This window comes from Curcuma longa, chromosome 11 (genome assembly GCF_044706935.1).
Source record: "Curcuma longa cultivar G26 ecotype Majalengka, Jawa Barat chromosome 11, ITB_CL_G26_1.1, whole genome shotgun sequence".
NCBI classification, from domain to species: Eukaryota; Viridiplantae; Streptophyta; class Magnoliopsida; order Zingiberales; family Zingiberaceae; genus Curcuma; species Curcuma longa.
In genome coordinates, this window is record NC_133871.1 from 4,120,400 (window position 1) to 4,137,001 (window position 16,602).

Sequence of the window (16,602 nt, forward strand, 5' to 3'; positions counted from 1 at the left end):
AAAGTTGAAATAGACGACGACTTGACTTAGTGTAGTCTCCGTATGTAATTAAGATGATAACCATAATTTTGGAAATGTTCCTCTGACTTGGTAGCAAGACTTAGGGAGGAATGAGTACAAGCTGAGTTAAACTTTTTTAAAATTATTTTGATTTATTTAATTCGATTTTCAAATTTTAAAAAATCAATTAAACTAATTAAATCGCAACTATTATATATTGTAATTGATGTTGCTACTAGATCGATATTTTTTTTAAAAAAAATTAAAATCAACTAATGTACAATAACCGACATAGATTAATTCGATAAACAATCGAATAATTAATAGGTTCAATTTGTTTGATTTTGTGATAAAATTCAATCGATTCTATTTATCTAAAAAAATTAATTTACTCAATTTTGATTTAATCCATTCGACCAGTTCAAGTTCAATTATTAATTGAATTGTTCACGCGGTGTGGGCGACGGTCAAAGCGGAGTGGATGGAAATCTTACACAAACACATCTAAAGATGAATACATGTCGCCTGGTTGGCAGCGTACAGAATACGTCTACCATTGATTATGCAGTGACTTAGACATGGAGGTCCAAGACGCATTTTTAATATGCTTAGATTCTTCTAATTTTACTAAGTTAGATTCAAAGGTATATCATTATAAGGGACCTACTATTGAAGTTCGAAAGATGGCTCATGATAGGCATATCACGCAAAGTAATATTACATCACCTATGAGTTGAAACCAAAATAATTAATTCAAAGGATCGCCCTCTATGGCTACGTAGGATCATCAATACAAAACCTCAATCTAGGTAAATTTAGAAACGGGCATCAAATGACAATAATTTGTGCGATGATGGAGTGAAGCAAGAATAAGTGCTCTAAAGGCTCATTTTAAGAGTATCTAAATGGAGGATTATGAAAAATCATGTTGGTATAGATTAATTTCACATTCTTAAACCATCTTATTTAGATCTATATATGTATTATTTGGGATGACAGTTGATCAACCAGTGCTAGATAGATTCAGTGATATATACGGACACAAAGGATCATCAACTCTTGTAATAGTGTGATCTAAGTTGGCAAACTCATTTCATAACAGGAACAGAATCAAAACATGTTTTTAGCCATTAGAAGTTTCTAAATCAAAAGAGTAAGATCCAAAAAGTGTTTCTATCTGAGAGAAGCCTGCAAGTTGTAAATCAAGAGTACGATGAGACAGCACCTAGTGAAAAGCCAAAGCAAGAGCAATATCACATCAGTAGAAAAATAAATAGAGAATTTTCATCTTTCATTCAATCGCACAACTTTGTGCCGCTTGAGTATAGCATTAACAGGAAGCATGGGACCACAAATCTTACCTGAAGCAAGAAAGATACCATTTAGAAGATTACTCAGACAATCAACTACGGAGAAACAATTAAACAAGTTCTGACCTGAAGTTCCACAATGTAAAGCCGAGTCAACTCAGAAACATTATGTAGCAGAACAATCACAGTCGTCAGGTGCACATCAGTAACTCGGTTGACAAGCAGGGCTAGTTACAAACACAAAAATTATGGCTATCTATACAACAAAATGACCAGTTGCCTGGATGGATGACGAGCATAATGTTTGAATGTTACATTAGGAGCTACAAAACTTTATATCTACATGATGAACTAAGGACGGCAGGAGCAATTTGCCACGCAGAATAGGGTGGTTGTGACTACAATGCAATTCTGCCAGTAAAATTGGCAAAAACAAGTTGACAGCCCTCTCTGCTTTTGGGTTAATACAAGAAACGCTTTGATGTATTCAATTTGCTTTGTGAGAAGATGTTGACTGATGAAATTTAATCTCTTTCATCAAGAGGATTCTGTGAAGTCCGCTCGCTGGGAAAACTAGCAATTTCTTCCTGAAGAGTAGGCATAGTTGATAATGAGAATAGATGCAATGTAAAATAGAGGCTTTGTCAGCTTCATTATACAGTAATTAATTTAGAATGACAGCTCTTATACACATCTACGTAAAACGAAACTGTCATTTTAGTGCATAGAACCTTGACATGAAGCAGTTACCTTTTTAACATTCCCAGTTCCTATGTTATCTTCATTGGTCATCGTAGTTTTCAAATTGAGCGCTCCATTTTCAGTCACAGACAAATGCACTTCCTTTTCCCTCTTTAGGACCTGTTTAAATAACCAGTAAAATCCTATTCTTTGAAAAACAGATGGTATAAGGAAACACAGGCTGATAAGTCATATACTGTCTTTGAGAAATACCTGTTTATCTGCATTCTCAACAGGTTTATCACTAGTTTCAATTGATGTGGCTTCCAAGCTTATCTGCTTGATGGCTATATCAGAATGTTCAGTTGCCTCAAGAGCTCTCTGCTTCATTTCTTCCCTTTGTTTTCTCCTACGTGCCTCTTCCTCCTTAATTTGCTTGAACCTGTTTCAAAAATCATGAACTCATGCAATAGAAAAAATATCATTGAAGATCTACCACTGAGAAGCTAAATATGTATTAACCTTTCACCAGGACGTAATCCGCCCGTTATTTCATTTTGTTGGCCTCGACTGGGGTTTGAGAAATCAGCTCCTACATCAGAAACAGTCTTCTGTGCAGTAGAAATAGTCTTCTGTCTAGTGGAGGTATCATCTCTGGTTGTACTATTTATGTAATCTTGAACTGGATTCTTAGCGCCTCCAAGCTTTTGAAGCCATATTTGCTGCGCGGTGCTCAAAATATTATTTGTCAGCCTGTAAATCAAAATACAACCAAATTGATGAGACCTAATTTGATCATGAAAAAAGTTTTACTTTAACCAAGAGCTAGATTGCGACAAACCACATCGAAATAGAATTGCAGGCTCATGAGTCATCCTACCACGATTATAAAACTACTACAATTGAGAAGTTAATAAAAAAAGGTAATCTGCTTTCTGCCAGTTTAGCGGGTTTCCTTCACTTTTTTCCTTCTTTGATTCAAATATCAATCAAGATTTGAAACTAGCAACTCCCTTATGCAAGTCAAACATCCTTAGTAAGATGGTGGGAATGGTTTTAAAAACCTTTCCATGCCAATTGACATAGGTGAAAGTTATCGTTTCACCCTAACCAGCATGGGAAACAGGTTTGAAACTTTGAGAAGGTCATGTTTCCCCAAAGGAGCTTCCATGTGGGCCAGGCTTCCACAGGCGTGAGGTTTGGGACTGCCATTTCACAACAGGGCTGCTGCGGTGGCACTTCAACGACAAGGTAACCCAAGGCAAGGGATCTTCTACATAATGCGATTCCTTCTTCTCCCCTTTTCATACTTTTGATCCTTTCTCTTATGCCAAAAGGTAAATTATGGCGAAATAAATTACAATCCGTAGTGATCATCGTCATCTAAAAATTCATAGTCAAGCAACTATGTAGCTCCTTTTAAGCTATATGCCTTAAAAACATTCATAAGTATCCCGCCAAAATTTGGGGGTAAAATGCAAAACGTGTTTATTGAGAGCAAAGGATGGAATACAATGATGATGGCTAACCAATATAAACTGAGGCCTGAAGGAACTGAAAGAGCAAAGTAACCAATCAACAGAGGAAGGAACTTTGTTACAGCTTGAGCATTCTGTTGGCTGGGATCATTAACCTGAAATATGGGAACAAGGAAGTATGAAAACTTTAAGAAAAACAGAGCTTTATCATGATCTATTCTGTTGAAATCCATTCTTTTACACTCAGTATCCCTATAACAGCAATTACAAAAAATGAAGACCACTCAAGCATCATAGGCATTGATACAGATACTGTAAAATCAAAAGGGAGATCTACAAGAAGAGACCAATTAAATCTGAGCATACCCATTCTACTTAGGAGATTTTTAAAATGCGAATCAAAATATGGTCCTCTTAATATCAACAAAGGAAGTGGTAAAGTTATCACAAATCAAGTTGCTTCTTTCTTTGCATATATGCTATTACTTTAGTGTTTAATGATTATCCAATTGAAAAAACAAAATATTTACCAAAAACATTAGTAGATTGGAAGCAGGTGACACTCCATGAAACCAACTTATATGTCAAATAGTGTAAACGAAATGCCAGTAGCAATGAAGAAGATATTATGCTTTGTTGGCCAGAATCTCTTTCTTATGGAACATTTATATAGTTAATTAGTTATGAACATGAAGTTGACATGAGGTAGAGTACCTATCCAGTGGGATTCTTGAAACTGATAGAAAGAGCATCAATGCAACAGCATTTTGCAAATTGGTGGACAATAAAAACTAAGACCATTAGTTTGTGATACCAAGCCTCTAAAATAAATGGCTCTTGTAAAGTGTAAACTGAATGGAATTGCAGATGATAGCACTTGTCTAAGTTTCCCAGCCTTTTAGAAAATAAATAGAACTATATTGATGCTTTTAATTTTTTTCAATTAGGAAGTTCGAATGCATACATGGAAGAGATACTACAGAAAAAAGTCTAGGTTTTTACATAAAATAACTACTAGCAAAATGGTGTATACAAGTTAATGAGTAAGGAAGTATAGCGCAGAAGATTTTATTTTCACCAAAATTTACATTCAAAGGCTTTGGAGGTAACCCTGATAATATTAGCAAGAAGAATCTGTATGTGTACGTGTGTATATAAACATACCTGTGATGACTGCATGATCTGTGAGGATATATATTGTGAGATAACTAGTAAAACTGGCAAAACCAGATAAGCAAATGTGTCTGACCATCCAAGAGGTGGATGACCATCCTGCAATATTATTAACAAGATGAGATTGCATTCTTTGTTTTGAAAATAATTCAAATAACTGATTGATGAGAGGGTAAATCTTTAAATGAATTAAGTGACCAGTCAAGAAACATGAAATTGAAATAACACTTATGAGATTATAACAACTTGGAAATGAAGCAAGCAATTGAAGGTTAAAGAGATGGAAGTAAATAAGCTGTGGTGTTGCCGTGGAAGTACGGAAGTGAGCCATCAAACAACTAGATTCTAGAAACCAGAGGTTTTATTGGCATGTGCTTGTTCCATGAAAATTAATCTAGTGCTATTATGATTGACAAGGATGCCTTTTATTGGATTCTCTTTTCACAATTCTACGAAGGTGAAAGAGAATGCCTAAAATCTGAAACAGGTATCAAGTCATTCCCTATGTGAAGATGCATGTGGAGAAATCTAGAAATTCACAGAGAAAAATCCTAATTAATAAGAATTATAAAGCTTATTGTGACTCCATAATTGCAACATGACCTCAATTTCTCATTCACATTTACTCCTTATACAATGTCTGATCATGCAATTTCCATCCAATGATACATGCTACAATACTTGCAAAAAATGAAGTGAATTGCAAATAGGATAGCTAGTCAATGACCCCATAATTAAAAGATCATACCGGATGATGATTTTAAGAAATCAATGTATGATGCACTTACCACAAAAGGAAAAAGCCAAGAAATTCCACTGCCACTTTGTCGGGCTGCAATTGTAGTAGGACCAGACAAAGAAGGTATCCAGAAAAAACCTTCAGTAAGGAGTCCCTATAATAAAGAAGAGTCCAGGTTCATAGACATCACATGAAAATGAGATAAAAACACAAGCAAGCAATGAACAACCTCATTAGCAACATTTGACAGAGCCCTGTACAGTCCAATCCATACAGGTATAGTTAACAAGGTAGGCAAGCATCCTGACATGAAAAATGTTGAATAAATACAAAAAGTGAAGAAAGAAAATAGTAAAATACCTACTGTTCAAAAAGCACAAACATCAAAAAGTGTATGAAAGCAACGCATAGCAGAAAGTAACAATATTTCCTAAAGCTTCATAAGAAAAAAAAGACCAAGACAAAATAAGTTAACATGGTATGGACATGTTCAAAAACAACAATAGAACTTAATGCCTAGTCAAAATGAGTTTATTCAAGTTGAAGTTGTCAGGGGTAGGGGAGACAAAGAAAACTACTGTTGACATAATCAAATTGATCTAATAGATCTAAGATATACTGTTAAAATGGCAGGTTCCACGGACATGCTTCCATCCTTTGAGGCTTAGTTTACTCACTGTCACTTTTATAGTCCTCATTTGCTATTTAAGGGGCCAAATAAATGTATGTATATTGGGCATGTCTCTACAGAGAGTAGACAAGACTCTTTTTAAAATTTCTTGCTTGCAACTAAGCACGATCAATGTAAAATCTCTACTAGCTGCATTAATATTATCAACACCTTCTGTAGACAGGATCCAGTGCGAAAACACAGGATATAATGTCCTGGATGGCACTTATAGGATACTAGATTGCCCAACCTAGTCTTACGGAGAATTAAACACCTCAGCAATGCCTCATGTGGTAAAACCTATATATACATATACTTGGGCAATTGCTACCAACACTGGGTAGCAATTCATATACACAGAATAGTGAGTTCCCACCATATAACCTTATGCATAGTCCATTAGCAGGCAAAGATTTATAAAGCTATCAGTCTATAGTTGGGACTTGTGACTTCTATCTGTCATTTTGTTAAAATTCCCCCATTAGGAATGTACAACAATAAAGATCGACTATGATAGATCAGTCTGTTCCTTGTGCTTATTGCACTGAATCAATGCTAAAATAGCAATTTATCTGTCATATGGGATTGAAGATGTTATGTCAAAGATAAAGCCTCATTGACCTATGTTAGATCTTGTGTATCTCTAGACTGCAGAATATGTAAACCTTGTAGCTAGAGGCATGACCAGAATATTTCTAGTATGACCTCTTGGCAAGGATATTTTTTTGCCCAGGAAATTTGAAAGAACTGCTCAATAAAGATATTATGATTTAAGAATTCTGAACGCGAGAAAAAAAAGTAAAAACAAAATCCCCTTATTAAAACAAAATCCCTTCTATCGATAGCAACAGGAAAAGACAAATAGCAACACTCACCAGCCAAAGGGTTTATACCAGCTAATTTATAGAGGCGGGCAGTCTCCAGTTGTATCCTTTCCTGCATATTTGAAAGTATCTTTAGAAACATCTTAATCCTTTGTACAACTATCTGCTAGAATCTATTTATTTTTGCACTCTTTTCTTTTTTTGTATAATCTAAATTTTTTTGGATAAGAAAACTGTTTCTCATGGTTGAACAAATTTGTAGTCATACAAAGGAGAAGTGCTGACAGGGTGAGAGAAATTAGAGATTGCATCTTGGACAGTTCAGTGAAGAAGACTAACTAGATAGCATACAGCAGCATCTGGGAACCATATGGCAGCATCTGTATAATTGTATATCATCATTGACAAAATAGCCACACCTAGATAGCATGCTGTTTACCTTGTGTGCCAATGCCAAAGAACTAGAAGATGAATTTACCATCCTAGTATAGGGTGTTAAATTAATTGAACCTATGGACAATCAGTAAGGCAACATTAGATTGTGTATATCATGCATTGGCCAAAACCCTCCATAGCTATCTTCACTAGAAATCATCTTTCTTGATTTAAAGGGAAGTAAGAAATCAACTTTGTGAATTAAATTCTCTGTTTGTATTAAACAAGTTCCTTTAAATAATTAATATGACATTAGCTGTAGCCTGTAGCAATTCTATTAGTGACCTTGCTTCTCTTCTCGCAATTCTCAGTCAGGTAATAGCAGAAAGCTTCTCGGCATTCCCATTTGTAACCTCTACTTGCTGAACTTCTTTCTTTCTGCACCATTTTTCAGAGGTCTAGTATATGCCATAAATTTCTCCATGAACTAGTTCCCACTAATATCTCATTCCATATCAGATTAGTCAGTCTCTTAAGATAATTTAGTGGTGTGTATCACCAATTCTATCAGTCAAGCAATGCTTTCCTACTTGTTAACAATGCCTCTATGTTCGTCTGCCTTTTCTCAAAAGGCTACATCATAACATGCTATCGTCTACCCAATTCCCATAACTAAATCTTTTCACAATGACAACGTAAGTCATACCCATTTTACAAGTGTTCTCTAAGATCAATTTACCAACCTAAACCCAGAATCCTATATTTCATCAGATTAGCATCAACTAATACAGTACATTGACTAGGTCTCTCCATAATCATAATTTTAAACTAGTGCATACTAGTCCACCAGATTGCCAATCATATTTAACTTCTAGAATTCAGGTGGAGGAACAAAAATTTCAGAGATATTGCCAACAAAATTCGTCAGTAAAGAGTAACAAACACAAAGGCACTATAATTCTTCCAAGTTGTCAACTATCACAATGCACTTCAATCTTGATTTCTCCTTGGTTCCTACCAATTATGGAACGATCTAAGAATGGTAACAAAGCATGCATGTGTAGAGGTCAAAACTTGATCAGAAAATAATGTTTTCAGAATTTACTAGACACATAAGAATGCGAAGTTTTACCATTCATCCATGTAGAAGAAAAATTTCACAAGTCCACAACAAGGATGATATAATATAATAAGTTACCTGATCTCCAGTATAACGCTGTTGAATAGCCTTAATTTGAGGTTGCAATGCTCGCATTGCAAGTGCTGACTCGACCTGTGAAAGTCACTTACTCTAGGTGATTGTTGTCTAAAATATCAAAGATATTTGTTGCTAATCAATTTGACAGTGATTTGTAAAAGAAGAAATTCCATGAACATTGAATATATACTATGTAGTCTGTTGAATAAAAGAAAACAAAAAGGGTGCATGGATCATTGTTAATAGAGACGAATAAAAACACAAAAAGAATCCAAAGAAGTTTGATTAGACCAAAAAATGTCAAGAAGTTTAGACTTGACTTGTAACAAACTTAGGGTTATCTGAAGTAAATTCAGAATGACTGACGCACCTAAAAATCAAAGGATAACACTAGCATTTTGACCATAGAGGGTTTGGTTCAGGGTATGATGCATGGCATGTCCTACCACCGGTCAACATAAGTTTCATACACAGTTCAACAAAGCTTGCTTGCTCACTCTACGAAACCTTTATGAGTATGTAAAATTGCTTTCTCTCGTATATTTTTTATTTTATCTTTTTTTAGCAACTTCACATGTCTATCTTAGCATCTTCATCCCTATTAAACTAATTAATCCTCATCTCTGTTAAACTAATTTTTCTACATGTTTTCGATTGAAAAATCCTCTGTTACACTCCTACTAGCTGGAAACAGCCTCTTGCCAAAGGCAAGGTAAGGCTGCGTACAATGGATCCTTTCCCTGGACCCCGCATGGCGGGAGCTTCGTGCACCGGGCTGTCCTTTTTTTTACACTCCTACTAGCTCCAACATGCACGCCCTTTAAGACTTTAACACATTGATAGATTAGTTTAAAAAACCTTTTCTTTAAAACTCATTATGAGGACTATCATAAAGTTTTCTAAGTCAACAAGAATTTGTTCAGCTCCTACTAATATGATCTAATTGTATAGGTAATGTAAATAACAAACATATCATTGTCATTGAATAGATAATCTAAAAATTCATAAGTTGAAAGGTGAAAAAAAATTATGATATTAACCTGTTTTTTTGTCAAAGGAAATGTAGCTGCCTTTACAAGAACCGTCAGTAGAATAATTGCAAATCCATATGAATAAGGAACATGCAATGAGGATAATCCATCTTTCAAGACCTGCATAAAGGAATCACAGATCAAGATTTTCACATCTGCCTGGTTACAAAGGCTGTGAAAAACTTACAACAAATATACTTTAGACATCAGTAACTTCACAAATGTGTTTGTGCAACAGATTTTTTCACAAGAACAATGCTACATCTAGTTACTCAGGGCTTATCGTGAATACAATATAAGGTTACATGATCTCACTGTAATCCAACGAATATACCATTTGTTAAGGAAGTGGCACACAGTCAAAACAAAAGTACTGGGTTATCAGATTTCTATGCTAATATTGCTTCATAAATTGACTTGATACCATATGAAACAAAACCCATAGAAATGAGAAAAAAAAAAGTTATATTTTTCTCCAACATTTAGTCATTGCCACAACTAACTGAAAGGAAACATTTTAACTTCTTTCTTAACATATAATAATAATAATAAATAACAGATATTAGTTTCACAGAACCAAAATTATTAGTATATATGCAATGTTTTACTTTCTTCCTTTTACATTGTATGTAATTCTTCAATGCAAATCTCACAAAAAATGATGACAATTTATCTTTGTAACTAGAACTATTCCAGATTTTATTTATGCAAGATGAAAGGCTGGATGTGGCCCTATAAGAGAGAACTTCAGTTTCAATAGTACGTGTTCGGACCGGAACATAATCATCAATACTCTGACCTGTTTAAATAGCCCACAACATCAAAAGATAAAAGATCGTTTTTGCTTTTATTGATATAAAGTCCAGTTTTCGACTTAGCTATATATTTTGATTGTGATGTTTCATCGTTTCCTTAGAAGAAAAAATCGTTATAACTTTACCAAAAGATCTGATTTTATAATTTACAATCAGAAAGACTTTTTTATTAGACTGTAGTAACCCTAGCAAACATTGGGCTATTGTGAAGAAGCCAAACTTCTATGTCACAGTTTTCGATTCACGCTTTATCGCATACCAACCTTGAGTACAGTCTCGAGGTAATTAGTGATTCCCGTCAACCAATCACCACTCTGCTTCGTGCTCTCCTCGACGACATCTGAGGAGGAGACGGCCGCATCAGCGATGGTGTAGAGGAGACCCTCCACTCGGCCAAACAGCTCTCGGGCGAGCCCCTCGGTGGCCTCGAAGTCAGGAAGGTGCGGCGAGGTTCCAGCTCTGACGTATAAGGATCCACGGAGGTAAGCCGGAGAGGGGCGGCCGCCGTCCAACCCAAAGAGGTCTCGACGGCGGCGGAGAGGGAGGAGGGACGGCGACGGACCGCTGGAACGGAAGGAGAAGTGAGGCCGACTGACGAACTGTAGGTCTAAGGAGAGGACGAAAGCCATCGATGAGGAGGCTCCGCGAAACCCTCGCCGGCGGTGGAGGATGCGAGATAGCGAAGCAGCTGGATGAGGTGCGCGAGATTGGGAAGTGGTATTTTTTATGGTTTGATGAGGACCAAAATGTGAGTCGAGTCTCGACCTTCAATTCCAACCACGACTGACCACCGCGAAGTCAATAAAACTCCATGCTGGTTGATCTGGCAGATCTGAAGCTCCTGGTGGGAATTGTAAGTTTACCCTTGCATGCATCAATTGCAAATGGTAACAAAAATTTACGACATGGAAATAACATCCCGTTATTTTAAATGAAGATATAAAATGGATGGAAATAAAAGATCATCTCCATTATCTTTTCTCATTCTCTTTCCCTCTCCACTTTCCAATTTACAGTTCATGGCGGCAAGCATGCCCTTCAAGCTTTCCGTCGCCGATGCCCTTCTCCCTTCATTCCCTCCCGTTTTATTCTCTTCCGAACCCTGGCTTCCTCAACTCCTCCCTCTTCTCCGCTCGTCTAAGCCCCTCCGCCTCTCCTCTTCCCTTTGCTCGTCGTCGATTTCTCTCAACAAGAAACCCCCTTTCCTTCCCCTCGTGGCCCGGACCTCATACGGGGATTTCCAGAAGGGGCTCGATTTGGGAATCACACCTGTGCTCGAGGAATTAGCAGGAGAAGAAGAGGAGCAGACCGAGAAGCCTGGGACAATCGCCCAGGGTTTGGACGGGTTTGTAGAGAAACCAAAGGGTGAGGATCCTTCCGCTGCTCCACCGGACAAGATCAAACTCTACGTCGGAAACCTCCCCTACAATGTGGGCAGCCAGAAGCTCTCCCTGCTCTTCGAGAAGGCTGGCGCAGTTGAGGTCGCCGAGGTACGGAAAAAACTTTCCTTTCTTAGTGTTCGATGCACCAATTTGGGATTTTTTTTTCTTCTTCTTCTTCTTCTTGTGCATTGTTCTCTTTTCCTGCTCTGTATTCGCTTAAGGTTTTGGTTAAAGCAATAACATCTGTGGCATTCTTGTGCTCGTCGCTTAGGTAATTTACAATCGGTTGACTGGCCAGAGTCGAGGCTTTGGATTTGTGACCATGAGCACTGCTCAAGAAGCAGAGAAAGCTCTGAAAATGTTTAATAACTATGTAAGTTGTCATTGCAGTCATTTAGTAGGACATGCATCTTGTTTTCTCCAGATTTTGATTTTGTTTTATGCGTGGAAGATTATCTACAAATAGCATCTATTTTAAAAGATCACTGATAAAGAAATATATATAGGAGTTCAATGTGTTTGACTAACATATGATTATGTTCCTGATTAACTTTGAAACTGACTGGTACAATGACTGTATCTTGCTTTCAACAATGAAACAGGAATTTGATGGCAGGCTTTTGACTGTAAACAAAGCAGCTCCCAAGGGACCCCATGGGAATTCTGAAAGATCTTTTAGAATATTTATCGGCAGTTTGCCTTCGACAATGGATGATGACCATTTGGAGATACTATTTAACGAACATGGAAAAGTGCTGGAAGCAAAAGTGATATACGATAACGATACTGGATTCTCACGTTGTTATGGTTTTGTGAAAATGGCATCAAAGTCTCAAAGGGATGATGCGATTGCTGCTCTTAATGGACAGGTGAGTTCATAGAATTTGTCTAATTGCATTCTACTAATCTAATTATTATATCGTCTTGTTGACAGAGTTTGGATGGTCATACGTTAAAAGTCAAAGTTGCAGAGCCACAAAGAAGACAATTTGTTCTTTAATTTTGAAGAGCCAAGAACAGTTTGGTCTGAAAAGAAAAATGCTGTCGACAAAATAATTGATGAGGTGAGCAGTCTTATGTATTCATGATGCTTCCCTACCTAGTTTGTCAATTAGGGGTAAACTTAAACTTTGGTCTTGTATCGATATCCAACTCAAGTCTAGGCTGTATATATTTTATGAAAAAATAGATTTCTCACTGTTCTTTGCTACATGTCACATCATACCATACTCGAGTTGTTTTGATGAAACTTTATCAAAAACTACCTTGGTCACTAGTAAATATTCAAAGCATGTTTGTCTTGGAACTATTGGAACTTGGAAAGAGATGCTTTGTTTGGATGAATTGTGTTTGAGATAAGAGTATGTGATCGATGTCAATCAAAATTGACAATGAAATAAACAAAAGTTAATCAAAAGAATGTCTAAACCCTAGCAACACCAAAAACAAAACAAAAAATTTCAAACACAAAATGAACACTACTATGTCATATGCAGTAACTTGCAACAAGACCTCCATGGATCAGTGGAGCTTTATTCTAGTCTGGATTTCAGTACGGCAAAGAGGGCATGACTGAAGACTTGGCCCACAGGCGGAGCATGTCTGCATGAAGTCAAATTAAACAAGAATAAGAATTAGAGGGGCACGGTATTGATAATTTAGTGGGTAATTTACCTGGTGCCCGCAGCCGAAGGCCATGTCTTTTGGATTAGACAAACAAATTGGACAAATCTGCAAAAAAAAAAAACAAAGGTAAAAGTGTAATGTATGTATGTGAAGAAATTTATCAAAAAAAAAGCTATTATTTGATGAATTTTGATAGTTGAGAGCTTGCGTCTTGTTTACTTGGACAGGAGAGAAATAGTATCTAAAAGTAAAGGAGAGATGAGAATGTGGAGGGAAAAATTGCAGACACGCCAAAGTGTTAAATAGCAATATCGTTTGTCGAAAGTACCTCAATTTCGAAGGCCGAAGTTGGTGCAGTAGGTGCACTAGTTTCTGTTCTATAACCAGAATAGGGTGATGAACTCTGATGGAAATTCGATGGCTTGAAGCTATCGTATCCAAAAGAAGATTTGCTTTGGCTTCCAGTGGGGGGAAGAAGAGGTAACCTTCGAGGTGACTTCCCTGTTCGACAACTGCTTGTTCATGGCAGATATGTGCCAAAGAAGAACATAAATTGTAACAAATCAATTACATGAGGAAAATCCAGAAGCTAGAGAAACCTTACCCCAATATCCCCATGTCTATTGTTGCTTTATATTGAGAAGGTATCTCCATTAACGCTGTGAGAGAAAATGCTGCTTCTTTTCTTGATAGAGTTATATTCTTTGCCATTATCTCAGTAAAATTTACAAACTGCCGGATAATGAAACTCAACTAAGAGTTATTTCGCAGAGAAACTTGACTTGTGCATACTTGAATTCAACTCTACTGATCTTTTTACCTGGAAATTGTCAAAGGAACGGGCTGGTATGTTATCGTCAAATTCTCTCATCATGTCCCAAGGACCGTCTCCAACTCCAACTAAGATTATTGATAACGGGAATTCACTGCAATCGTATGAAAAATGTTAAGGCTTTAATACAAAGAATAGAGCACCTAGTTGTCACCGATATTGTTATATCTAATAGTATACATATTTGAAGATGGAAATGATACAGTCTTTAGTATTTGATATAACAAGGAGCATAAACAAACCTTGCTCGGACAATAGCATCTATAGTTTTCTGCTCTTGAGAACTAAAGTGACCAAATTGGGTATCTACACTCCTTGTAACCTGCACAATCCAACCTTTTAGAGACTGAATTATTTTCAGAAAAATCATATCAGTAGGTTGTTCACTCTTCCAAAAAAATATTATTGTACTAATCAAGCACCATGAAGAAAGCATTGTCGACAATAGAAATAGATACACACAGACACTAACCATAGCATGCTCATTTCTGATACTTAAAGGTTTAGGTTACAGAACAAAGAAAATATAGGGATATATATACCTGCCCATCAGCTATTATCAATAAAACATGGTACTGACCACCACTCTGTTCCACAATAGTCATAGCCATTTCAATAATTGGTGCAAAAGAGGTCGGACCTATTGATAGGGTAAAAAATTAGGAAAATATATAGTGAAACATTTCTACCCTGAAGGTAATTGAAAGAACAAATACCAGCCAATCTCAGATGAGGTAGTAGTTCTTTGTATCGTGCCAGAGCATCTTGAAAACCATTACAAGGTTGCTCATTTGGATAAAAACTAAAAACATCTTGATCATGCGTGGAAGCTGGAAAGATCAAATATTTTGGTTGTTAATAAAACACAAGGACAACCATTAGCATTCCATGGTAGTAAACGTTTACCATCTCCAAACCCAAAGCAGGGGATCAAGTTGTCTTCGTCAAATGCTGATAAGGTTCGTCCAATTATGGAGATTGCTTGTTCATAAGGATTTGGTGTTGTATCTCCAATGTGATGCAAGCTACGGCCACCAAATGAGAATTTTCCTGTCACCAAATTTATCACACAGCAAGAATCATGACCTACACATAAATAAGGAATATCGTTCACTGCGATATCAATCTCCATTAGATAGTCTGACCTGTCCACTCGTTGCTCTTTGTGAAATCAATGCCTACAATTAAATTAGAGGACTCAAGGCCAGACTGTGCTAGGGCTTCGGTAACCTGCATTAGAAAAATTAAATCAATGAAGAAGATAAGAACTGTTATATATTGATCTTAAAAACTTGCTACGGTTAACAAGAACTAATTGAATATAGAAAATTGATCCAGGGAAGTAATCAGAGAACCCGCGAGAGAGAAACGCTCATGTTGACAATTTGGTTGATTACTGCTCATGGAGAAGCTACCAAACATCATGGATTGAGAGCAAAATGATATTTTGTTTTCCCGCAGCAAGATTCGAAAGGTATTTGAGCTGCAGTTTTGTAATTAAATTACCTGCTCCAAAGTGTCGTAGTTGTCGCCTATTCGCGAATACCTCCGTTCAATCACCCGCCTCGGATCATTCGATCGAGCGGCAGCAGGAGCGGAGCGGTGGTTGCTGTTCGAATTTCGATACTGAGTCACTTGCCGGGACTGGGCGTAGCTACGAGAATCCCTCTCCTGCGGGAATCCCTTGGCGCATTTCGCTCCCATCAAAGTAAGAAACAAAAGCCTCAACTACGAAATCGATTCTTCGCAAAAACTACAACAATCGGAGGACAGATGGATCAGGCGATAGGTTTCAGGATAAAATGAGAGAGAGAGAAAGAGAGGACACGTTGGAGAATCGAGACGTCTTGCTTGCTGCAATGATGAATGCGATCGGCGTAGATGACGCGAAAGTTCGTCGTTGACGTGATTTGTGTGGAAGAAGGGCGGCGTCGATTGCAAGAAATCGAAGCGGAGGAGCACGAAGAGGCGGTCGACGGTTGCGGACTTCCACTTCGATCTTTCCTTCGTTCAACACGTGGTTGATAACTTATTTATTATTTAAACAGCTCTTTCAAAATATTATCTGAATTATTAAAATATATTATTAGATTTATTATTAATTTAAATAAAATCATTAAATTTATTAATAATTATCCTTTTGAATAAGTTATTAGATTTATTTATATTTTTATATTGACTTGATATTATGGTAGGATTATATATAGTGATTATGTAATCTTTTGGGACAAGCAATAAAGCAATTTGTTTTAATTAATCAATTCTATTGATTATTGGAGGTCGATCCCCTCGAAGTGATTATTTATTCTCCTTTCGTCTATCCTTTTTTATTTTTCGTAAGATAGGAATGGCACTGTATCAGAGCAAGGTTAATTCATATTATGACAAATTGGAGATACTATAGATATCAGTTGGCGAAGTAGAGATCCTAACGGATTTATTTCTAAAACAGAAAGATATTTTATTTT

General features: G+C 36.7%; 3 protein-coding genes across 3 annotated transcripts; 1 reads left to right on the forward strand and 2 right to left on the reverse strand.

The window, feature by feature from the left end:
• Positions 1 to 1,501: 1,501 nt before the first annotated feature.
• LOC141841527 (ALBINO3-like protein 1, chloroplastic) lies at positions 1,502 to 11,026 on the reverse strand. The gene is made up of 12 exons (XM_074729700.1): positions 10,558 to 11,026; positions 9,489 to 9,599; positions 8,449 to 8,523; positions 6,927 to 6,987; positions 5,611 to 5,684; positions 5,431 to 5,535; positions 4,634 to 4,741; positions 3,521 to 3,624; positions 2,514 to 2,744; positions 2,265 to 2,433; positions 2,061 to 2,171; positions 1,502 to 1,897 (listed from the first exon to the last, which is right to left on the reverse strand). Exons 1-12 carry the CDS (start codon positions 10,921 to 10,923, stop codon positions 1,835 to 1,837), a joined length of 1,578 nt encoding a protein of 525 aa, XP_074585801.1. The 5' UTR covers positions 10,924 to 11,026; the 3' UTR covers positions 1,502 to 1,834.
• Positions 11,027 to 11,298: 272 nt separating this feature from the next.
• Positions 11,299 to 12,770, forward strand: LOC141838244 (28 kDa ribonucleoprotein, chloroplastic-like). Its single transcript, XM_074725663.1, has 4 exons — positions 11,299 to 11,784; positions 11,948 to 12,049; positions 12,279 to 12,545; positions 12,611 to 12,770. The coding sequence occupies exons 1-4, from the start codon at positions 11,314 to 11,316 to the stop codon at positions 12,674 to 12,676; spliced, it is 906 nt and encodes a 301-aa protein (XP_074581764.1). The 5' UTR covers positions 11,299 to 11,313; the 3' UTR covers positions 12,677 to 12,770.
• A 260-nt stretch (positions 12,771 to 13,030) lies between these two features.
• LOC141838243 (E3 ubiquitin-protein ligase RGLG2-like) lies at positions 13,031 to 16,074 on the reverse strand. The gene is made up of 11 exons (XM_074725662.1): positions 15,641 to 16,074; positions 15,280 to 15,364; positions 15,041 to 15,184; positions 14,851 to 14,964; positions 14,677 to 14,774; positions 14,377 to 14,456; positions 14,123 to 14,228; positions 13,907 to 14,034; positions 13,631 to 13,814; positions 13,351 to 13,407; positions 13,031 to 13,278 (listed from the first exon to the last, which is right to left on the reverse strand). The coding sequence occupies exons 1-11, from the start codon at positions 15,836 to 15,838 to the stop codon at positions 13,198 to 13,200; spliced, it is 1,275 nt and encodes a 424-aa protein (XP_074581763.1). The 5' UTR covers positions 15,839 to 16,074; the 3' UTR covers positions 13,031 to 13,197.
• Between the last annotated feature and the right edge of the window lie 528 nt (positions 16,075 to 16,602).

Excerpts from the sequence above, each read along its gene's own strand:
- LOC141841527 (XM_074729700.1), bottom strand. The coding sequence starts at position 10,923 with ATGGCTTTCGTCCTCTCCTTAGACCTACAGTTCGTCAGTCGGCCTCAC. Across the intron at positions 9,600-10,557 it reads ACCTCGAGACTGTACTCAAG|GTCTTGAAAGATGGATTATC; the intron begins GTTGGTATGCGA and ends TCCTTTATGCAG. Across the intron at positions 2,434-2,513 it reads GGATTACGTCCTGGTGAAAG|GTTCAAGCAAATTAAGGAGG; the intron begins GTTAATACATAT and ends TTTTTGAAACAG.
- LOC141838244 (XM_074725663.1), top strand. The coding sequence starts at position 11,314 with ATGGCGGCAAGCATGCCCTTCAAGCTTTCCGTCGCCGATGCCCTTCTC. Across the intron at positions 12,050-12,278 it reads TGAAAATGTTTAATAACTAT|GAATTTGATGGCAGGCTTTT; the intron begins GTAAGTTGTCAT and ends ACAATGAAACAG. Across the intron at positions 12,546-12,610 it reads TTGCTGCTCTTAATGGACAG|AGTTTGGATGGTCATACGTT; the intron begins GTGAGTTCATAG and ends TCTTGTTGACAG.
- LOC141838243 (XM_074725662.1), bottom strand. The coding sequence starts at position 15,838 with ATGGGAGCGAAATGCGCCAAGGGATTCCCGCAGGAGAGGGATTCTCGT. Across the intron at positions 14,965-15,040 it reads CTGCTTTGGGTTTGGAGATG|CTTCCACGCATGATCAAGAT; the intron begins GTAAACGTTTAC and ends TGATCTTTCCAG. Across the intron at positions 14,229-14,376 it reads GATGCTATTGTCCGAGCAAG|TGAATTCCCGTTATCAATAA; the intron begins GTTTGTTTATGC and ends ATACGATTGCAG.